Genomic DNA, 24,718 nt, shown 5'->3' with positions numbered 1-24,718 from the left:
GATATCCTCTTCATTTATTGGTGCATAGGCTTGGATTATGCTAATGTTAAAAGGGTTACCCCTCACTTTAACTAAAAGCAGCCGGTTGGATTTCGCCCAAAATCCCATAAGACATTTTGATACTTGTTTGTTTAAAATAATTCCAACTCCATACATATGCTGTTGACGTCCAGAATACATTATCAGAGAACTATTCTTAGTGAATTTACCACTGTCGGTGCATCTAATTTCTGACAGGCCTAAGATATCAATTTCCAACCTTTTCATTTCATTTAATGTGTTGTCCAACTTTCCTTTCTGATAAAGTGTATGGATGTTCCATGTTATTACCCTTGGCCTTTCCCTATTGCTTACAGTCTCTGGATGACGGTCTGGTGTCACCTGCAGCACATGACTACCCCTTCCGAGCGAGGTGTTGTTCTGTTCATTAGAATCAACCCCATTCACACTGTTGTCTGGTTTCCTTCTTTTGTTTCTTTCCATGATTGACTGGGCAGAAATTTCAACAGTGGTTTGCCGTTGCCTTCTGTTGCCGCAGTGCGTATCTAACTAGAGCATTTGACCCCTACGGGTGTTCCCAATTGGGAATCATACACTAGACGTCGCCCAACCTTTGCCATTGTTGTACAAAGACAATCCTCCACCAAAGCTTGGAATCCATCTCCTTGCTGCTGAAGACCTCAGTGATTTTAGGTGACACCACCACCATTGGCCTGGTTATTTTTCTGGCACCAAACACTCGCCGTAGACAGAGCTCCTTCAGCGAGACAGGGTGCACCCGGACCTAAGTATTACGTGAAGACGGAGTTGTCTTGGGTGGGAGAAGCTATATAATCACTATTGGCATTTCCTGATATTTATTTAGGACCAACCACCCCATACATTAGTGTAGCAAACTAATGAGTTAATAAACAACACACAAAATGCTAGACAAACTCCGTGGTCCAGGGAGCATCCATGGTTGATGGTTGAGTGAACCACTTCTTCCGAAGCCACAGAGTTCCTTTAAGCACATTCGGTGTGTTGCTCCAGATTTCCAGCATCTGCAGTTTCTCACATCTCTCTAATCAGATAGTAAGATTGTTGACTAAACTGACGCACAGTAGATCAAGGGGTAACACTACATAATGGGTGACTGGGGATTGGTATAGTGATGAAATCAGTGTTTGGGTCAAAGGATTTGGAGGAGTGGTGGCAAGGGGAATGTACAAATAGGCTTCCCACCACCTTAGATTCAAATAAAATAGTCTAGAGAGTATAGAGGAAATGCATGAGGCTTAACTTGTCAAAAAGTATTTACTCCTTCAACATGGAATTTACTCCTCCTTAGCTCACTGCCTTATAGCATGGATCCTTGCCATACACCAGATGAAGTGAATGGCAGCGATGCTGAGGATGTTCTATGAGTCTGTGGTGGCCAGTGCGATCATGTTTGCTGTTGTGTGCTGGGGCATCAGGCTGAGGGTAGCAGACACCAACAGAATCAACAAACTCATTCGTAGGGCCAGTGATGTTGTGAGGATGGAACTGGACTCTCTGACGGTGGTGTCTGAAAAGAGGATGCCGACAAAGTTGCATGCCATCTTGGACAATGTCTCCCATCCACTACATAATGGACTGGTTGGGCACAGGAGTACATTCAGCCAGAGATTCATTCCACCGAGATGCAACACTGTGTGTCATAGGAAGTCATTCCAGCCTGTGGCCATCAAACTTTACAACTCCTCCCTTGGACGGTCAGACACCCTGAGCCAATAGGCTGGTCCTGGACATTTCATAATTTACTGGCATAATTTACACATTACTATTTAATTATTTATGGTTTATTACTATTTATTTATGATGCAACTGTAATAAAAACCAGTTTCCCTCAGGATCAATAAAGTATAACTATGACTATGGTTGGAATAGAGGTGGATTAGCAGATCAGAGCCCAGCAGTTAGGGCATGACAGAACGTGGGTGACTAAAAATGACTTGGAGGGAGAGGATGGTGCAGGTGACAGAACCTGCAAATAGTTGGTATTGCAGGGGATAATCAAAGGGTGATCAGCCATTGTGATGGTGGAGAAAGAAGAGACAGGGTTGCTCAATTCAGTATTGGAACACATGTGAGAAAGGGGCTCATAACAGTACAGGACTAAAATTGGGAGGAAGCAATGCATTTGAAAGGAAAATCCAAGAACGTTGTTAAGTAAACTTAGCTACTTTGCAGACTTCAAGGTACCCATACAATTTTCACACTTGTCTAGTGTTGCATTATTGAAAATAATTAAGCACACTAGCATTTCTGGGAAAATCTGAATACGGATTTTTTTTACTTCATTGTTTAATTGATTATACCTAAACTTTTCAAGTAACTTTTACCTTTTGTAGCTTTTCTTTGCTTATTGTTATTGTTCCTTTCTTGCTTTTGTGGCACATCGGGTAACAACCTTGCTCTTTCTTTAGCATTTGTCTGTTGTTGGTTTTTTGACGAGGCCGAGTTACTAGCTTGGCACTCAACACAGCACGGATGGAAAGCATGCAAGTATCCAGCCAGATTCCCACCCAGGGTCACTCACCTCAAAGTCCAGTGCGGATGCCACTACACCACCAGTCGCCTGTCCCTTTGCTTATAACAAGATACAAGATGCAAACCTGTACTTAAGACTATGACAGGAGCAGAATTAGGTCATTCAGCCCGATGAGTCTGCTCCGCTATTCCATCATGGCCGATCCAAGATCCCATTCAACCTCATAGACCTGCTTTCTCACCATATCCTCTGATGCCGTCACTGATTAGGAAACAATCAGCTTCTACTTTAAATATAGTCATAGTCTGAGGCAGAGCATTCCACAGATTCACTACTTACTAAAAAAATCACTCCTTACCTCTTTTAGATGGTCGTCCTTCTATTTTGAGATGGTGCCCTCTAGTTCTGGATACCCCCACCATAAGAACCTCTCCACATCCACACTGTCTAGTCAGTTCAACTTCAGTAGGTTTCAACATGATCCGCCCACATTCTTCTAAATTCCAGTGAGTTCAAGCCAAATGCCAAACGCTCATGTGTTAACCCCTTCATTCCTGGAATCACCCTCATGAATGTCCTCTGGACTCTCTCCATCCTTCCTGAGATAAGGAGCCCAAACCTGTTGACAATACTCCATGTAGCCTGACTAGTGTCATCACAGCATTATCAGCATTATAAGGAGATAACAACATTATCTCCTTGTTTTTATGTTTTATTCTCCTTGAAATAAATGTCGATATTGCATTTGCCTTCTTTACCACAGAGCCTGTGCATTAACCTTCTGGGAGTCTTGCATGAGGACTCCTAAGTCCCTCTGCACCTCTGATGTGTGAACCTTCTTCCCATTTAGATAATAGACTGCACTATTGTTCCTTTTACCAAAATGTATTATCATATATTTCCCAGCACTGTATTCCATCTGTCACTTTTTTGTCCATTCTTCCAATTTGTCGAAGACCTGCTACAATTGCATTGCCTTCTCAGCACTACCCACCCCTCCACCTATCTCCGTATCATCCACAAACTTTGCCACAAAGCCATCAATTCCACTACCTGAATCAATGACAATGTGAAAAGCGGTGCTTCCAATACTGACCCCTGAGGAACAGTAGAACAATTAGTCACCAGAAAAGGCCCCTATTATTCCTACTTGCTTCCTCCTGCCTGACAGCCATTCTGCTATCCGTGCCAGTATCTTTCCTGTAATGCCATAGGATTTTATCTTGTTAAGCAGATTTTATCTCTTTATTTTGTAACTTACCCATCGGGGTGTGTTGCCTATGCAAAATGATCAATCTAACAAAAGTCCAAACCTGTTACTTTGTGAACTGTAGCTTCCATGTAATTAAATGAATCTTTGTTGTCAAAGGACTGTTTTATTCTCCAAAAAAAATCCATCAATTTCGTAATCTTACAAAAGACAGAAGATATATAAAATATTCATTTTAAATATAAAGCCATATTAAATGTAAAAATGTGGATTATTTATGTACAATTAAAAATCTCTTATTGCAAGCATATAAAGTGAATCGTAGGGTATTCATGTTGCAAATAAAAATGGAATATTCTGATCAGTAAATAGATGTTTAAAGCATTGCTCAAAAAGTGCTAACACTTAAAAAGAATAAATGGCAATATTATACTTGCCCAACAATAATTTACACAAAAGGCAAAATATATTCTACATATGCAAAATATATACTTTATAATACTGTTCCTGTAATTGATACAGAAAACTCTCAGTAATCCACAACATGAATTAAATATAATTCTAATTTAACCAAATTACTTCAGACCTGTGTAAAAGCATTCTTGCTAATTTGAATACCATCAGTGATTGAGCACTTTTATTAATTAATGTGATTCTGCACACAAAGAAACAAAATGTGTCCAGAGATTCACCACATATTGAGAAGAATTGTACAATAAGGCAGACCATTGCTCAAGGACTAGAAGTGAGATATTATTCTCTTTAGAATAACTGGCAGTCCATGAAACCATTAAAGTTGTATGCTTAGTTTACTGTAGGACAGCTAATAAGAAAACCAATGAGGAAATCAGGCTGCCAATACATAGCCTGTTTAGAGCATATTATATTACTTATGTCTAAAGAATAAAGGATCAAATTCAATCATATCCTAAGCAATATAAATCAATAGAATTAAATTTCTGGAAATCGCATCTTCATAATGTGTAATGTATATACTCTTAATAATTTGTGAAATATCCAGTACTTTCAAAGAAAGCTAAAGTGCCTGCAGGTTCTAATTTTATTGCAACAGTGGTACAATAGCAATGTCGCACTGCAAGACAGACCAAAGACAATCTTATAACGGATCTTGCTTTAGATGTAGCCCCTTTAAACTGATGGCAATCTGGAAAATGGGTGTGTTTCCACTTTTTTCTGCTGTAGCTGTCCAGCATTAGTAATGTTATTAAGATTTCAGCTGATGGCCTGTACTCAACAACCTTACAAACCCAGAATATTAAATCTTTTGATCTAATCCAGCAATCTTGTGTCAATCTTCTGAGCTGCACTTCTTCTATATCAAAAGAATATCACTTTAAGGCAAAGTTAATCTAACACACAAAAATTCATATTAAATTTCAAAGGAGATAATCAGAACATTGTATTCCTGCCTGCAGATTAGTACCCATTGGCATTATCCTATTGGCAAGTTGGTCTATTTGTGTCACTTGTACAAAGGTACAGTGAAAAACTTTGTTTTGATGTTCCGAACTGGTGTGCTTATAGTTCAATATTGTTCTCATGTCAATGCAGCAACTGAACAGGAATTGTAAGTGGAGAGATTAGCACAGGAAAAAAAAACTGAATTTCAGTTACAGATAAAGACTGAGATTAATATTTTTCAGATCTTTGATCTCAACACGCATGCCTGGAAGCCGTTGGTTCATTGAAAGTAAAACACAGAGGAACAAGAATAGCCTGCTATGCCAGTCCTGTCACTCAGCAAGATTGACTGGTCCTGAACTTGATTCCACTCACATGCCTCATCTCCAAATCAGTTTGTAGGAACAGAAAATAGCAGGAATGGGATATTTACCCTTTAGATCTTCACAAACATTCAATACAATCTCTTCAGTGTTTTGTTCCCACCTTCTCCCCCTACCCATTTAACTAATATATATTAAATATATTATATATTCTTCTTGAATATACTGAATACCTTGACCTCCACTGGCTTCTTGAGAGAGAATTGCACAGGTTCACCACATTCCTGGTGAATAAATGACTCCTGATGGTAATTAGAAATTGCCTAGCCAATTTCCCAAGGCAGTGAGAACACAAGCTACCCAGAACATCCTCCTTGTATCAGGTCTGTTTATGCTGAATTTACATACATTTTTAAATGTGATCTCTTCTTATTCAGCTATTCTCAAACTTACACAATCTCTGGTTAAACATCAGTCCTGCCATCCATTAAACCTTTATTGCACTTTTTCTAAGGCAAGGACTTCAGATAAGAACAGAACTACAAAACAAAGCTCCAGATGTAACCTTATCAAGACCCTCTGCAGCCGCAGCAAGACATCCTTAACCCATTCTTGCAGTAGTCTTATCGCCTCGTTTGAAAATTATTAACCATATCAGAATCAGCTACTTCTGATAGCAGAAGATGTCACACACTTCCATCATTCATTACACAAAAGTTTTTTCTCATTCCTCTTCCAAGTTTCCCAGCTCTTAACTGCCTTAGTAAATCTTTACATAATCATTTGGGAAAAAAAAACCTCATACCACACTGAGAAAATCTTCAGATGCTGGAAATCCAAAGAAACATACACAAAATGCTGGAGGAACTCAGCTGGCCAGGCAGCACCTATGGAAAGAGTAAACAGTTGACATTCAGGGTCTTGACCGTTTATCAGTCTGGATCAGTCCAGCCCAAAATGAGTCAACGGTTTACTCTTTGTCATCAAATCACATTTAAACTAGGTGTGGCAACAGAAATATGTAAAGTAATGGAACCTTTCCTCATTGGTAACAATTTGAGACCTGACAACATCTTTGCATTCTAAGACTAATACACCAGTTTTTAAAATGTGGTGCCCAGACCATATTGAACACCAGAGCTTTTCAAAACTGTGCAACGCTTTCACTTCTTTATATTTGAGCCCTTTAAACTCCCTCAGACTTGGCCTCAGCCGCATCAGACTGAATCACCTTCTGAACGTGAACATCTTCCCACCAAGAACATTCTCCTGCTTGCCCTGATCTGAAGCTGAATTCAGACTTAATCTTCTTAGCAAAGGTTATTACAGCAAAATCCTTGTTGTGGTTTCCTAAGGCAGTCAGAAATTCCCAGGAATTACATAGAATGATAAAGGTTGAAGCTGCACCAGGAAACTGTTCGAATACAAAATTTCCCCTCTGGACAAAGGAAATCAGGGACTGACAGGAAGATGAAGTGGTCTTTAAGAATGTAGTTTGACCTTGTTTTATTTCTGCATTCTGCAGAGCAGAAATCTCTCCCCAAGCTGATCAGCTTTTTTTAAAAAAACAGACCTCTTCTTCAGTGCTAGTTTCAAAGATATAACTGGTTTGAAGTACTTGAGAATTGTCAAATGGACCCAATGTAATCTACCTGCACTGTGCAAAAATAAAAGGGGTTATAAGTGCAGTTCTTTTGCAACACAAAACAATCACAGTGAGAAATAGCCTAGAAAATTTTAACAAGTTGCTTCCCCCTTAAATGTAAAAAAAATGCACATTATGCATCATCATCCACTTCTATTGTTAAAGAATCTCACATTAATTCAGGTCAAAGGTGCAAGTTTTAAGATTCATTTTAAAAGAAAACAGAGGTTGTGAAAGTGTACTTTCAATAAGTAAATAAAAAAATATATTCTTAAAAATATATTCTTTCTCCTCATAATGCATACCTTATGTAAATTACCAAAATTAGCATTGCAAGGTAGGGAAGAACACATTCATATGGAATCTTTAATAACACAAAGATGTCCTAATGTGCTTCATCAATGAGTTAAATCATTGTTGGAATTTAGAATAAATTGGCAGCCAATTTGTGACTGCTGATCTCCTCAAAGCTGCAACAAGGCAATAAAAGAACTTCCCCAATTGTTTTTGGATAGGGACCAGGAGGTTTACACGCCCAGCTTTAAGAACAGATGAGGCCTTGATTTAATTCTTCCTCAGAAAGTCTGATGTGGTTGCAATTACCACAATGAATGACACAACATAGATTACACAAATGCATTCAATTCAAACCTGCAATGCTATCGTGCATCATGAACCCAAATTCAACAAAGCGATCAGAACAGATGCTTTAGTTGCAAAGGTATTTCCTCAATAAATACAAATATTAAAATTATAATGGATTAATCATCTTGTGAATTTATACATTTTCTTCCAGCATAAATATAAATCTGAAATTTTATTTTTAATTCTTAGGAACTTCTTTTGTGCTGATTTTGTCTTTCTCCAAGGGATGACGTTGGTTGGAGTCTTTGATTTTCTGATATTACTTTTCTGATGCTGCCAAAGTGTAAGCAGAGAGATGAAACAAAGATAATCAAAATAACATTTTGTTTAAGACTAAACAAAACATACAAGTGTAACCATATACGACGAAATCTGCAGATGCTGGAATATCAAGCAACACACATAAAAGTTGCTGGTGATCGCAGCAGGTCAGGCAGCATCTCCAGAAAGAGGTACAGTCGACATTTCGGGCTGAGACCATTCGTCAGGATTAACTAAAAGAAGAGCTAGTAAGAAATTTGAAAGTGGGAGGGGGAGGGGGAGATCCAAAATGATAGGAGAAGACAGGAGGGGGAGGGATGGAGCCAAGAGCTGGGCAGTTGATTGGCAAAAGGGATATGAGAGGATCATGGAACAGGAGACCCTATCTGTTATTTATTTATTTATATACACACATTCTTTTTCTTTCCTTCTCCTATTTCTCCCTCTGTCCCTCTCACTATACCCCTTGCCCATCCTCTGGGCTTCCCCCCTTCCCCTTTCTTTCTCCCTAGGCCTCCTGTCCCATGATCCTCTCATATCCCTTTTGCCAATCACCTGTCCAGCTCTTGGCTCCATCCCTCCCCCTCCTGTCTTCTCCTATCATTTTGGATCTCCCCCTCCTCCTCCCACTTTCAAATCTCTTACTAGCTTTTCTTTCAGTTAGTCCTGACAAAGGGTCTCGGCCCAAAACGTTGACTGTACCTCTTCCTAGAGATGCTGCCTGACCCACTGTGTTCACTAGCAACTTTTATGTGTGTTAAGTGTAACCATATCCTCTGTTAATACTTAAATATGCTTATTTTCAAAATGAATTATAAAGAGCGAGTGGCATGATGTACAGTACCGAAAAGGAACATAGAATATTCCAGCACAGTAATAATGTGCTATGCACCTTTGGCCCACAATTTTGTGCCGACCTTTTAACCTACTCTAAGATCAATCTAGCCTTTCCTTCCTACATCGCCCTCCATTTTCCTATCATTCATGTGCCTATGAGTTTCTTAATCGTCCCTAATCCATTTGGCTCTACCACCAATAAATCAAATCAAATCAAATCATTACTATCAATAAAATTAGATGCAATACAAGTATGTACCACGGGCTTAAGGACAGCTTCTATCCCATCATTTTGAGACTATTGAACAGTTCCCTTATACGATAAGATGGGTTCTTGGCCCTTACAATCTTCCTTGTTGTGTCTTTGTCTTCTTGCCCTGTACTTTCTTTGTGATTGTAACATTTATTAAGCACTCAGTTATGATTTTACCTTGTACTCCCCTCAATGTTGTATTGTAATGAATTGACCTGTATAAACATAGAACAGTGACACAGTACCCACGATGCTGCCGATCTATACAAACTTACTTCACAATCAACCTAACCGTTCCCTCCTACACAGCCGATAACCCTCCATTTCTCTTACATCCATGTGCCTATCTAAAAGTCTTTCAAACGTCCATATCATATCAGCCTCTACAATAGCTCAAGCAGTACATTCCAGGCACTCATACTGAAGAATGACAATAAACAATCTTGAATCTTGGAACAGTAGCTGAGAGCTCTTGAAGTCAAAGCCGCGGGGGGACTTCCGGTAGAGCTCATGGAGTGAAGTCGTGTTCTTGACTCGCTCCATTACCTCTGAGTTTTTCTTCTTATGATCAGCTATATTTTAATTAACCATTAAGGCATCGACTTCTACAAAATTTTGAAATAAATTGGGCTCTTTGATAATCGGATGCTTTTAAGGTGTGCTATGTCTAAGAATGGAAAAAACGGGAAGGACGGCAAACCTCCGGTTAGACCGAAAGGTACCGATTTTCCTCCGACTGAACCACCGGTGACTTTGAAAGCTATATCGGATCTAATTCAAAGGGAAATTTCAACCTCTATTACGGAGCTGATTCGTGCGGAAATTTCAATTATTTTCCAGAAAATTGCCGATTCAATCGATAAGATACAAACATCTATTACGGAACATCAGTCGGCTATATCTGATCTTCAAAAATCCACGCAACAAAATGAACTCAAGATGGAGAAAATCGAAGAAACAATTAACGTAATGAAGAAGAAACTTGACTTTCTGACCTTTAAAAGCTCTGACTTAGAATCCAGAATGCGACGGCAGAATCTTCGAATGATCAGGGTGCGTGAAGCTGTTGAATCTGTTAACCCTATGAAGTATTTTTCTCAACTTTTAAAAGATTTCCTGACCAACCACCGTTACTGGATCGTGTTCACAGAGTTCCATCATACTCGTCTAAGTCAGATAAACCTCGACATGTCATCTTACGTTTTCATTACTTTCAAGACAAGGAGAAACTGTTTCGTTTCGATCGATCTAAAGGTTACATTGATTTTTTGGATCTTAAGTTCCAATTTGTGGAGGATTTCAGCAAACCAATTCAGGATCAGCGGGTTCGTTACAGATCTGTGATGTCGGAACTCTACAAGATGGATTTAAAACAAGCGCTGCTTTACCCAGCACGTCTAAGGATCTGTACGTTGGATGGAGCCCCTCCGTTTTTTTGAATCTCCATCGGATGCCCAGAATTATCTGGATCAATTTTCACCTTCAACATCTTAATCGTAATTTTTAACTATCTCCGTTTGATCGGAGGTTGTGAATTTGTCGGCCTTAATTTTTTTTTGCCTTATATGGGCAGAAAAGTTTATTTTTGATAATTAATATGGTTGCTAAACTTTCTATCTGCGTCTTTCCTTTCTTTTTCCCAGGGGATTCTGGGTGGTTATTCCCTCAGCGTCATTCTACGTATTTCCTTTGAGGCCTTAAATTTTGTAGTTTTTAAATTTTTTTTGTAGGTTTTCATAACTAGTTTATGTTAATAATTTCATTTCTTTTTTTGTTTATTCATAGGGTCTGGGGTTTGTTGCGTTTTTTTTATATTTTCTGGCTTTTTCTCTGTTATATTAAGTGTTTGTTTTAATTGATTTACTTTTTTATTCTTTTACTGTTTAAAACTAGCTGATCTTTTTTATATTTACACTTTTTTTTAGGGAGCGTCTATCAGAAGTCATGCGGGTAGTTTTAGTGCTTGCTTCTTTCTGGCTGGTCTGTGTTAGATTTAGCCTTGGGGTCATGGGGTGGGGGGTGGTGGGTGGTGGGAGGGGCTTCACATTTTAGTTTTTTTCTTCTTGGGCTATGTATACTATTGAAGTATTGGTTGTGTTCTCCTTCCCGGTATCTCTTATTTGTTCTGTTCCCTTTCCGGGTTCGTGGGTCGAGCCTATCGTCAATCCTCCTTGTTGCGGGTTGACTTTAGGGTTTATGGAGTCTATTATTAATTTTGTCTCCTGGAATACTAATGGTCTTAACCATCCTATTAAAAAGAAAATAGTTTTTAAATTGTTCCGGAGACTTAAAGCACAAATTTTATTTTTACAAGAGACCCATGTGCGGAGGGGGGACAGACTACGTTTTTTTAAATTCTGGAAGGAACAACAGTTTCATTCGAACTCTAACGCTAAGATTCAATGCGTTTCTATTTTTATAGACTCCTCAGTTACTTTTATACAACATGATATTATCTCTGATCCGAATGGTAGATTTCTACTGGTTAGTGGTCTACTATTTAATAAAAAGGTAGTTTTGGTTAATGTTTATGCTCCCAATATGGACTGTCCAGAATTTTATAAATCATTATTCAATCAGTTCCCGAATTTGAATGAGTTTTCATTCATCTGGGGCGGAGATCTTAATACCTGTTTATCTCCAGCTTTGGACCGTTCGGCTCCTCTACGGTCCTAACCTAATAAATCTGCAACTTTGATTAATTCATTCCTCTCTGATTCTGGGTCGACGGACATTTGGCGTTTTTTGCATCCTCAGGAAAAAGATTTTTCTTTTTTTTCACATGTTCACCATTCCTATTCAAGAATTGATTATTTCTTTATTGACTCTCGTCTTATTTCTTCAGTGATTAAATGTGATTATGACTCTATAACCATTTCGGATCATGCTCCACTTAAGCTTTCTATTAAAATTCAGGCCAATACACAAAATAATAGACAATGGCGTTTTAATTCGCTGTTGCTTCAGAACTCAGACTTTGTTAACTTTATGATTGAACAGATTGATCTTTTTTTTACAATCAACTATACAGAGGATATTTCTGTGAACATTCTTTGGGATACTTTTAAAGCTTATATTCGTGGTCAGATTATTTCATATTCTGCTGCTTTGAGGAAGAAGCTGAAGCAGGAGGAGTTGGTAATTGTGGACAAGATTAAGGAAATTGATAAGAAATATGTTACAGCTCCCTCTGAGGAATTATATAAACAAAGAACTGAACTTCAAATGGAACACAGTTTATTACTTTCGTCCTCGATTGTAACCCAATTAAAGAAAACAAGAAGTGAATTTTATGTACAGTGACAAAATTGGCAAACTGTTGGCTAACCAATTGAAGTCTAATTATGCTAAATCTCAAATTAATCAGATTTATAATCAAAATGACCGACTGATACTTGATCATGCGGGGATTAATCAAACCTTCTTTGATTTTTATTCTTCCTTATATCAATCAGAGTCTCCTCGAGACTCTAAATATATGAATGATTTTTTAGATAACCTAGACTTCCCTGAGATTTCACAGGATATGTCTTCTATGCTAGATACTCCCATTACCACTGATGAGATTAAGAATGTTATTTCCTCTATGAACTTGGGGAAAGCTCCTGGCCCTGATGGGTTTACCGTAGAATTTTATAAATGTTTTGCACCTTCATTAATCACTTGGTTCTGTAGGGTTTTCGAGGCTTCATTAAAACTTGGTAAACTTCCCGAATCTTTCAATAGAGCGTCAATCTCTCTAATATTAAAGAAGGATAAAGATCCTGCTCAATGTGTATCTTATAGACCAATATCTTTATTAAATGTTGATTCTAAAATTTTTTCTAAGTTATTAGCAAACAGATTAGAAAAAGTACTTCCTTTTATTATTTTGGAAGACCAAACGGGTTTTATTAAAGGTCGTTACTCTTTTTATAACATCCGCACACTGTTAAGTATTGTTTATACCCCCTCACAAAATGTTCCTGAGTGTGTTATCTCTTTAGATGCTGAGAAAGCTTTTGATAGAGTAGAATGGCCTTACTTATTTAAGGTGCTTGAAATGTTTAATTTTAGCTCGAAATTTATATCCTGGATCAAACTGTTATATCATTCTCCTGTGGCCTCGGTCCGTACTAACTCTCTAAGCTCACCTTTTTCCCCTCTTTTTCGAGGTACTCGACAAGGTTGTCCTCTTAGTCCTTTATTATTTGATATTGCATTAGAACCTCTTGCAATTGCCATTCGAGAATCTCCAAATATTACTGGGATAACTCGGGGCTTAAAGTCCCATAAAATATCACTCTATGCTGATGACTTACTTTTATATATTTCTAATCCTCAAAAATCCATCCCTGCTGTTTTAGAGCTATTAGCACAATTTAGTCTCTTTTCAGGTTATAAATTAAATCTTAGTAAGAGTGAACTTTTCCCGATTAATAAACAACTTCCCTTATTTCATATCTTTCCATTTAAATTCATTAATAATTATTTTTTATATCTTGGGATTAAAATTACTTGTAAATACAAAGATTTATTTAAGATTAACTTTTTACCCTTAATTGACCATATTATTCAACTTTCATCTAAATGGTTTCCTTTATATTTAACTTTGATTGGTCGTATTAATGCAGTTAAGATGTTTTCTCTGCCAAAATTTCTATATATATTTCAAGCATTACCGATTTTTGTTCCAAAATCTTTTTTTGATAAAGTTGACTCAAAAATTTCTTTATTTATTTGGCAAAATAAATACCCGAGACTGGGTAAAATACATTTACAGAAAGCTAAGAGGTTTAGCATTATCTAACTTTAGATTCTATTATTGGGCAATTAATATTCGACATATGAAATTTTGGTTACTTGACCAGGATATACTATCCATTCCTAAATGGGTAGCATTGGAATTACAATCTGTTCAGGGCTATACACTTGGCTCTATTTTAGGTTCCTCTCTTCCTTTTGATTTGAAACACATCAAACAGGTATCTAACCCGATAGTTAAATATACCTTACGTATTTGGTTTCAATTCAGAAAATTTTTTGATCTTAACCAATTTGGGCTAGCGATTCCTATTTTAGGTAACATATTTTTTCCTCCCTCTTTTACGGATCGTGCTTTTCAAATTTGGAAGACTTAAGGGTATTTCACGGTTTTTGGATTTATTTTTAGATGGTTCCCTTATGTCTTTTGAACAATTATCTAATAAATATAATTTATCAAGAATACATTTTTTTAGATATCTACAAGTTAGAAATTTCCTAAGTACTATACTTTCTTCTTTTCCAATGCTTCCTCCTACATACATTTTAGATACTATAATTAACCTTAATCCATGTCAGAAAGGTGCATCGGCTATGATTTATAATATTATTATGAAACTTAGGAAAGCTCCATTTGATAAGATTGGGGTAGATTGGGAACAGGAATTGGGGTCTATCATTTCTGTGGATGATTGGGGGCAGATTTTACAATTAGTCAATACTTCCTCTATCTGTGCTAAACATTTCCTAATTCAATTTAAAGTTGTTCATAGAGCACATATGTCCAAAGATAAATTAGCTCGCTTTTATTCTCATATTAATCCTTTTTGTGATAGATGTCCGGGGCAGATAGCCTCTTTAACTCATATGTTTTGGTCTTGTCCTACTCTGGAAACTTTTTGGAGAGACATTTTTAATATTATCTCAAAGGTATTGAATATAGATATCTCTCCTCATCCTATTACTGCTATCTTTGGACTACCTAAAATTTCCAGTAATCTTTCTCCTTCAGCCCGTAGAATGATTGCATTTCTTACTTTAATGGCGAAAAGATGTATCTTACAACATTGGAAAGAGCTCAATGCTCCAACCACCTTTTTTTTGGTTTTCTCAGATGATATTATGCTTGAATTTGGAGAAAATTAGAAGCAATCTTTATGATTCCTCACTTAAATTTGAACAGACCTGGAGGTCTTTTATTCAATATTTTCATTTAATGTAATTTTTTTTTCTTCTCTTTTTTGCTCCATATTTATATATCCTTCTTGTTTTTTTTTTACTGTTTTTAATGGAGGTCAGGTTTGAGGACGTGATTTTAAGTTCTTTAACTCTACTTGGTTCCAAATTAGCCCATTGCTTTGCTTTGCTTTTAGTTAGTTGCATGGTGGGTTTTTTTTCCTTTTCTCTATTGATATATATATATAAAAATTAGTATACTATTATGTTACCTTAGTATGTTATGTTTAAATTACATTGTTTGTATCACTTTTTTTTCTGTATTAATATCTCCTGTAATTTTATTATAATTTTAACAGTGTATTAGTGCCTATATGGCTTACCTTTTTGTATACTTATTCAATAAAAAGATTTAAAAAGAAAAGAAGTCAAAGCCGCAACTAATGAAAGCCAACATACTATATGCCTACTACTTAACCACCCTAATAACTTGTGTGGCAATCTTGCGACATCAGTGGAGTTGTATCACAACATTCCTCTAAGATTCCTGCCTTTAATTCTGCATCTGTAATGACCACAACATCGTAATTCCATGTACTAATCCATGTTTAAGTTCACCAACCTTATTCTTAATACTTGTTGTAACCCATACAGCTGATTGCATTTATGCCCTACCCTTCATCAGATATAATCCATCCTTCTTGTACAGGTCATACCTTCTCCAGAAGAGATCCCAAAAATCCACAAAATTAAAACACTGCCCAACCAACCCGACCCCTCCCACCCTGCACGAACTCTTCAGTCTCACATTCATCTGCAAGACAAGCTTTGCACTGCACCTTACAATAATAAACCAATTTACCTTTTTATCTTCAGTAACAAGTAGAAATAAAGAGTTCCATTAATGAAGTCCACTTTATAAAGTTTGTATGATAATAGTGAAGTGAGCAGAGTGCATTTGTTGTCATGTAATGAAAGGAAGAATGTAATGAACTTGTCAACAGAATACAGAAGTGAGAAACAGGTTGTGACTACTTGGAATTAGAAATTATAGAAAAAAATTTAAAGGGTAATGTGCTGATCTCCTCTCTTTTTTCCCCAAAGAAAACAAAGTCAATCTAGTTCATGGCTTCAAATTATGAAGCGAATCCACCAAACCAATGGGAAGGGAATTACTGTGAAAGATTTGCAAACTGAATGGGAAGAAACCAAAATTAAAGCAAACCTTCTTCATCATTAAAGGCTAAGATTAAAGGGAAGCTATAAAATAAAGAGAAATAAACTTTTACCTTTTTCCTGAAATGTTTAACACTTCATGTATCATAATTTTGAAGTAAGCACAATATTACACATAGGAGCCTTGGGATAAATTAAATCCATGTTCAATATACTTTCTCATTCAAAAATCAACCCTATGAACAGGAAAACTTTTTACTTTTCTCCAACTAATGTAAAAGAATTTGATTTATCATCATTTGCAATAATTGTATTACTTCAGTTTTGCATTAGACTGCCAACAAAGAGTACCCAGTTGCTCACTTTCAGACTTGGTCATCCCAAGGAATGATGATGAATGATCACAAGGGATTTTCAGAAATCTGGGCAGGTGGGACATAATGTTTTCCAGCGGCCAATTGTAAGGTCATGAAATTAACCTTTAATGTCATTCAGTTCTTCATTGGGATTCGACCTCACAGCTTTCCAGTTCAGATATTATCACAACAGTGACTGAATTAAGCTGCCACTTTGAAAGGCTTGGTTCATGAGACAACTGGACGTACTTTGGTAGAGAGCTGGCTGGTACATTTTATACAAGGAGGATGGACTACTACCATCAAATATTGAATCACAGGAAATGTGGACCAAAGAACCCAGACGATAAAGTATTTAACTACGTTCTGTGAACAAAATAAAACATTTACATATTAAAAAATTTTGCAAACATACCTTTTGTCTTTTGCAATGGCATTTTAGCACTCCTTCAGTTTTCCTGGATAAGGCCATTATTTCCGGAGTAAAATCAAAATTAAATTTGTTGGTAATATAAACAGTAGAGCATGTCATGTGATGGATTGAACTAATTTCCTAGAATTTAAAAAAAACAATCTTAGAATATTGTTTGCTGCATATTAACACTGTTTGCACAGTTTAAAATCAGTGGCTAATATTGAGTGTTGTAAACTTAGTGCTTGTTGGAAAGTATTATGCAGCAGAGAGTTATACGAAGACGGTCCCTTGGTCCATTCAAATCGCATTCTCCCAGAAATTAATTTAATGCATCTCCATGAAAGCATCTAACCATTTCTGAAATGAACTCAAATGGCTTTCTCATTTTCTATAAACTGTAATAATGATTTGCAGAAATTGCATCCTGGCATCTACTTTAAACTTGGCTTCAAACATATTACCATGTTAGTGTGTTTTACTCTATAATATTTCTGGTACAATATCTACCCTAGCCAAAGCCCAGTGCCAATCAAAACTACATCATTTCCCAGAGCACTATACAATTTCTGCTTCACTTATGGATGGGATGCAAAATGTTTAGACCAACCAACCATCCAAATCATTTAATTCATTATCAGCTTCCATTGTTTGAAAATATTAATATCAAACTTGGGTCTTTACATTCTCCCATATATGGAGTACCACAATTTAGAGTAGGAGAGAGTTGTTCTTTCAGCCTCCTTCATCGCTCATCAAAATCAGTGCATCATTTGCATTTTTTTGAAATCTTATAATTCACCTTTTAGAAATCTATCAAATCTGTTTCAAATTAACTCAATGGCTGAGTCTCTGCAGCCTACCGGCAGGGAAAATTCCCAAGGTTAATTACCATCTGAATGAATGAATTTCAGCTCATCTCAATTCTAAATAATCTAATCTCTGGTTCTAGCCTCCTCAGGCAGTGAACCACTTTCCCTGCATTTGTGATTAGTACAAGCAAAACACTAACAATCCCTGAAAAAAAAACATATGCCACTTATTTTAAATTCAGATATGCAATACTATACGTGTATCATTGGTTTTAAATGTAATCATGATCTGCCAGTCCTGTAAACAATTCTTCTGCAAGAGACTGGTTGTTCCTTCTTTATACCTGGACGAAGGCAGAAGAGGTGGTGTGGCTTTGCTGGTAAAGAATGGCATCAAATCAGTAGAAAGATGTGTTGTAGGGGCAGATGTTGAATCCTTGTGGGTTGAGTTATAAAACTGCAAGGGTGAAAGGATCCTGATGGCAGTTATGTACAGGCCTCCAAACAGTAGCTGGGCTGTGGACTACAGATTACAACAGGAAATAGAAAAAGCATGTCAAAAGGGCAATGTAATGATAGTCATGGGAGGTTTCAACATGCAGGTCGATTGGGAAAATCAGGTTGGTAATAGATCTCAAAAGAGTGAATTTGGTGAATGCCTAAGAGATGGCTTTTTAAGAGCAGTTTGTCATTGAGCCTACTAGGAGATCAGCTATTCAGGATTGGGTGTAATGTAATGAACTGCAGGCCATTAGGGAGCTTAAGGTAAAGGAACCGTTAGGAAACAATAGGATTGAGTTCAACTTGAATTTTGATAGGGAGAAAGTAAAGTCTGACATAGCAATATTTCAGTGGAGTAAAGGAAATTACAGTGGTATTAGAGAGGAGTTGGCCAAAGTACATTGGAGATGCTGGTAGAGATGACAACAGGATAGCAATGGCGTGAATTTCTGGGGAAAATGAGGATGGTGCAGGATAGATGTATTCCAAGAACTAAAAATACTCAAATGGCAAAATAGTACAACAGTGGCTGACAGAGGAATTCAAAGCAAAGGTAAAATCAAAAGAGAGGGCATACAACAAGGCAAAAATTAGCAGGAAGATAGAGGTTCGGGAAGCTTTTAAAAACTTACAGAAAGCAACAAAAAGAATCATTAGGAAGGAAGAGATGAAACATGAAAGCAAGCTAGCAAACAATATCAAGGTGGATTGAAAAAGCTTTTTCAAGTATATAAAAAAATAAAAGAGACAAGAGTGGATACAGGACTGCTAGAAAATGTGGCTGGAAGAACAATAACAGGAGACAAGGAGATGGCAGATGATAGAAATGAGTAAAATCAGTACTTTGCATCAGTATTCACTATGGAAGACACTGGTAGTGTGCCAGGTGTTGAAGGGTATGAGGGAAGAGAAGTGAGTGCAGTTACTAATAGAAGGAAAAACATGCTCATAAAGCAAAGACCCAAGGGTACACAAGTCAGCTGGACCAGATGAACTGCAACCTAGGTTCTGAATGAGGTAGTGGTAGAGTTTGTAGAGGCATTGGAAATGGTCTTTCAAGAATCTGACATGGTTCTGGAGGACTGGGAAATTGTAAATGTCACTCCACTCTTTAAGAAAGGGCAGAGGCAGCAAAAAAAGAAATTATAGACCAATTAGCCTGACCTCAATGGTTGGGAAGATGTTGTAGTTAATTGTTAAGGAGGAGGTTATGGAGTACTTGGTGACACAGGACAAGATGGGACAAAGTCAGTCAGTTCATTAAAGGAAAATCTTGCTTGACTAACCTGTTGGAACTCTTTGAGGAGATTACAAGTAGGATAGATAAAGGGAATGCAGTGAATGTTGTATATTTGGATTTTCAGAAGGCCTTTGACAAGGTGCCACACATGAGGCTGCTTACCAAGTTAGGAGCCCATGGTATTACAGGAAAATTACCAGCATGGCTAGAGCATTGGCTGATTGGTAGGAGGCAGCAAGTGAGAATAAAAGGATCCTTTTCTGGTTGGCTGCCCATGACTAGTGGTGTTCCACAGGGGTCAATGTAGCGACCGCTTCTTTTATGCTGTACATCAATGATTTAGATGATGGAATAAATGGCCTTGTTGCCAAGTTTGCAGATGATATGAAGACTGGTGGAGGGGCAGGTAGTGTTGAGGAAACAGGAAGGCTGCAGACGGACTTAGACAGATTAGAAAAATGGGCAAGAAAGTGGCAAATGAAATACAATGTTAAAAAATGCATGGTCATGCACTTTGGTAGTAGAAATAAACGTGCAGACTATTTTCTAAATGGGGAGAAAATCCTAAAATCTGAGATGCAAATGGGCTTGGGAGTCCTTGTGCAGAACAGCCTAAAGGTTAATTTGCAGGTTGAGTCAGAGGTGAGGAAGACAAATGCAATATTAGCATTCATTTCAAGAGGTCTAGAATACAAGAGCAGGGATGGGATGCTGAGGCTTTATAAGGCACTGGTGAGGGCTACCTTGAGTATTGTGAATAGTTTTGGATTCCTTATCTAAGGAAAGATGTGCTGGCATTGGAGAGTGTTGTACTCACTGGCATTTAGAAGGATGAGGTGGGGGAGAGGGGTTCTCATTGAATCTTTTGAATGTTGAAAGGCCTGGACAGAGCAGATGTGGAAAGGATGTTTCCCATGGTGGGGGAGTCTAGGACTGGAGGGCACAGCCTCCGGATAAAGGGGCATCCGTTTAAAATAGAGATGTGGAGAAATTTCTTTAGCCAAAGGGTAGTGAATTTGTGGAATCTGTTACCACAGGCATCTGTGGAGACCAGGTCACTGGGTGTATTTAAGGTAGAGATTGATAGGTTCTTGATTGGACATGGCATCAAAGGTTACGGGGAGAAGGCCGGGGATTGGGGCTGAAGAGAAGAAAAAAGGATCAGCTATGATTGAATGGCAGAGCAGACTCGATGGGCCAAATGGCCTAAATCTACTCCCATGTCTTATGGTCTTTGATAATCACCTAACTTGCTACATCAATGGGCGTGATAAAGATCACACTGGTACAACATTAGAAAATGTGGGGTAAAGGAGTAAAAGGATCCCAGAGCAGATTAGTCACGATCATGTTGGATGTCAAGCAAACTTGGAGATATCTGGCTTATGAAAGGAGTTCTTATATTGAAATGAGCTGCAATTACAGAAAGGAATGCAGAGCATCATCTAGTTCAGTTGCAAGCAATCAGGAAGAGGTAGTAAATTAGATTAAACATTGGCTTTGTGAGAAAAACTAGAGAGTGGTAGTATATGATTGCTTCTTGAATGGAGGCCTGCGGCTACTGGAGTGCCACAGGAATCAGTGCTGGGTCTGACTTTTGTCACCTTTATCGATGATCTAGATGATAATGTGGTTAACTGGATCAGCAAGTTAGCTGATTACACCAAGATTGGGGATGTAGTGGACAGAGAGGAAGGCTATCATTGCTTACACCTGGATCTGAACCAGCTGGAAAAATGGACTGAAAAAATGGCAGATGAAATTTAATGCAGACAAGTGTGAGCTGTTGCAGTATGGTGAAAGGTAGGGCACTGACCAAAGGGATCTGGAAATACAGGTAAATCCAGCCTCGTATCCCTTTTGCCAAACAACTTTCCAGCTCTTAGCTCCATCCCTCCCCCTCCTGTCTTCTCCTATCATTTCGGATCTCCCCCCCCCCACTCCACTTTCAAATCTTTGACTATCTCTTCTTTCAGTTAGTCCTGACGAAAAGGTCTCAGCCCAAAACGTCAACTGTACCTCTTCCTATAAATGCTGCCTGGCCTGCTGCGTTCACCAGCGTTTTTCGTGTGTGTTGCTGGAAATACAGGTCCATAGTTCATTGAAAGTGGCGTCACAGGTAGATAAGGTCGTAAAAGTAGATTTTGGCACATTGGCCGTCATGAATCAAAGTGCGGAATACAGCAGATGGGACGCTATGTTGAAGTTGTATAAGACATAGGTGGGGCCCAATTGTGTGCAGTTTTGGTCATTTACCGACAGGAGAAATATAAACAAGCCTGAAAGAGTACAGAGAAAATTTACAAGGATATTGCCGGGTCTGGAGGACCTGAGTTATAAGGAAAGATAAAATAGGTTAGGATTTTATTCCTTGGAACACAGAAGACTGAGAGGAGATTTGACAGAGGTATACAAAATTATGAGGGGTATAGATATGGTAAATGCAAGGAGGCTTTTTCCACTGAAGTTGGTTGGGACTTCAACTACAGGTAATGGGTTAAGGGTGAAGGGTGAAAGGTGAAAAATTTAAGGGGAACATGAGAAAAAAATTTCTTCACTGAGACTACATCCACACTACGCCGGATAATTTTGAAAAAGCCAGTTTCGAGTAAAAACGACAGGCGTCCACACTAAGCGTTTTTCAAAATATCTCCGTCCACATTAGATGGATATTTGGGCAAATCTCCTCCTACTGGGCATGCGCAGGACACATAGAAAACAAGTGAAGAGGAAACGGTATACTTGGTGCGCGTTTGTCCAGTTACAGAGTAGAAAAACTTAAAAGGAATTGCTCTTGGCTCTCACGCAGGAGGACTTAAAACTTAAAAAAAACAAATACTGGAGCGTATGGAGGCAACCGACAGGGAGTTCACGGACAGTATGACCCGGCTTACGACGAACATTGAAAAACTGACCAACTCTGTTGCATTAATAAAGCACCTTGTTGAATGTATAAAACGTCTGCATCGGTGTTATCTTGTATTTCCATACAATGTTACATTAGGCTGTTACACATCTATTGTCAGAGAAGTACTTGCATAAGTAGGTGAACCACCTTCATACAAGCAAGGATAGAACACAGGGCAGAGTGAGTATACTTATTTATTCAGTAAGCTATGGGTCAACGTATTTGGTGAGTACATTTCTAACCCTTCTGGCTTCAGTCTCGTTGCCGTCTGTTCTGAAATTGTTAGGTGGTTGCGTTCAAGAAGACAACGAAATGCTGCACTGCGGCCATCTGTTCCGGGACGTCATGACAGCGTTTTTAAATAGTCAAAAAAGCTCACTTTACAATTTAACTCTCACGCCGTTCACACCGACTGTGAGTTATAACAGCCGTACGGCAGTGCTTGCGCAGTACCAAGCAGAAGCAGGAAAAGCATTGTTGTTGTGGTGTTGTCATGACAGCATTTTTAAATCTCTCCAGTTACCCCATAAGCACTACAACGGATATTAGGCATTTTCAGATTTATTCACTATGGAGATCATTTCTGAAAATCTCCGTTTTCGGGGGATGAAAATGCCATTTCAGTGTGGACAGAAGGTCAAAACGAAGAGAAAAAGCTTTGTTTTCAAAATTATCCGGCAGAGTGTGGACGTACCCTCAGAGGGTTGTGAGAACGTGGGACGAGCTACCAGCACAAGTGATGCATGCAAGCTCAATTTCAACATTTAAGAGAAGCTTTTATAGGTACGTGATGGTGTGGGAATGGGTTATGGTCCCGGTGCAGGTCTACGGGAGTAGGCAGTTTAAATGGTTCAGTACGGACCAGATGGGCCGAGGGACCTGTTTCTGTGCCATACTTTTCTATGACTCTTTGACTTTAATAACAAAACTGTACTCTAGAATAAAATGTGGGTATATTCATGTTCTCACCAAGTGTCTGTCAGTATCCTTTCACTAGTGGAGGCAGGATAACAATAACAATAACAAAACCCTTCAGAAATATTAGTCACTTTGCCTACTTCTAAGGCATACAAACTGCAGCACTGACAGCCGCATATTGATAGACATTAGCTAAATCAACAAGCCAGGAAATTGAAACTTGAGCTCTTATACTATACAATACAAAATCTATCCACATAAACTAATCTTATATATTAATACTTATTGCAAACAACAGAAAATCTGCAGATGCTGGAAATCTAAGCAACACACACACAAAACGCTGGAGGGACTGAAGTTCCTCCAGCATTTTGTGGGTATTAATATTTATTGCACTTTATTTTATGCAAATAGCAATCATTTTGCTCTCCTTTGCACTTGTGTACTGTAGAATGACAACAGCAATCTTGAACCTTTCTGTCCATATGACTGCACAATTTACTTTTACATATATCCAAGGTAAGATAACAGCATCAAAGATTGTGACACTTGCAAATAGGAAGAACTTAACTATAAAGACATCAACTGTCCAAGATGGCGCCAGCGAACAACGTGACCCAACAGCAACATCCTGCAGAGTGTTCACGAAGCTTACTTCTTTCACTTCTTTCAAATATGATTCTACTACTAAGCTTTGTGCAATTAGAACCTGCGATTTACATTTTGATGGTGTGTTTTTTGGGCTGATTGAGTGATCTAGTGCTTTACTGTCTCTGAGAGAGCTTGGTGAGGTTAGAAGCAGAGTATGGGGCCTGTAGGCCTGGAAGCCAGGACACAGGGTGCAGGCCTGTGATCGACTCCAATACTTTTCTCCGACTGAAGCGTCAAGAGCAGAGGACAGGTGGGTGTTTGGTGCCAACTGCCCACATATGACCAGTCTTCTTCCCTTTCTCGCTAGTGCAGGAGTCTTGGGATTCACGTTGCAAGGATTGACAAGCAAGATCTGTGGCTGTGGACTCATTTTGGGGACTTTGAGGTTTATGTTGCACGTGTTTCTGTATCCTGGTTGCTCTTTTTTTTTGCTGTTTTTGAGCACTTTGCTCGGGGCAATCGATGTGGACTGGGGCGCTTCGGTGAAGGCTAGCTCTGCGGCCGGCAGTCAGCTACCGGCATGGCGCTGAACCGAACTGAAGGTGAATGCTCCTGGACAGCTGGTTTGATGTTAATAATTTATGTGCTGTTCACTCACTTTTTGCCGTTTGAGCAATTTGTTCTTTTTGTGTGCATTGGGAGTTTGATAGTTTTCTCTGAATGGTGTTCCTTTGTTTCATGACTGCCTGAGGGAGGATGAACTTCACAGTTGTA

At 38.3% G+C, this 24,718-nt stretch overlaps 1 protein-coding gene across 5 annotated transcripts in view; it reads right to left on the bottom strand.

Moving 5' to 3' along the window:
• Window positions 1-3,901: 3,901 nt before the first annotated feature.
• Window positions 3,902-24,718, bottom strand: part of LOC140195212 (uncharacterized) — a 62,995-nt gene continuing 42,178 nt past the window's right edge. For all 5 annotated transcript variants that reach the window (XM_072253163.1, XM_072253173.1, XM_072253203.1 and 2 more), the window contains 2 exons: window positions 16,978-17,115; window positions 3,902-8,033 (listed from right to left, as the gene is read on the bottom strand). In XM_072253163.1, coding sequence (XP_072109264.1) covers window positions 7,881-8,033; window positions 16,978-17,115 — 291 coding nt within the window. In that variant the 3' untranslated portion in view covers window positions 3,902-7,880. The remainder of the gene's footprint in view (window positions 8,034-16,977; window positions 17,116-24,718) is intronic.

The sequence above is a fragment of the Mobula birostris genome, chromosome 1 (genome assembly GCF_030028105.1).
Source record: "Mobula birostris isolate sMobBir1 chromosome 1, sMobBir1.hap1, whole genome shotgun sequence".
NCBI classification, from domain to species: Eukaryota; Metazoa; Chordata; class Chondrichthyes; order Myliobatiformes; family Myliobatidae; genus Mobula; species Mobula birostris.
The sequence above is the reverse complement of the archived record's forward strand: the minus strand, read 5'-3'. Positions and strand labels throughout refer to the sequence as shown.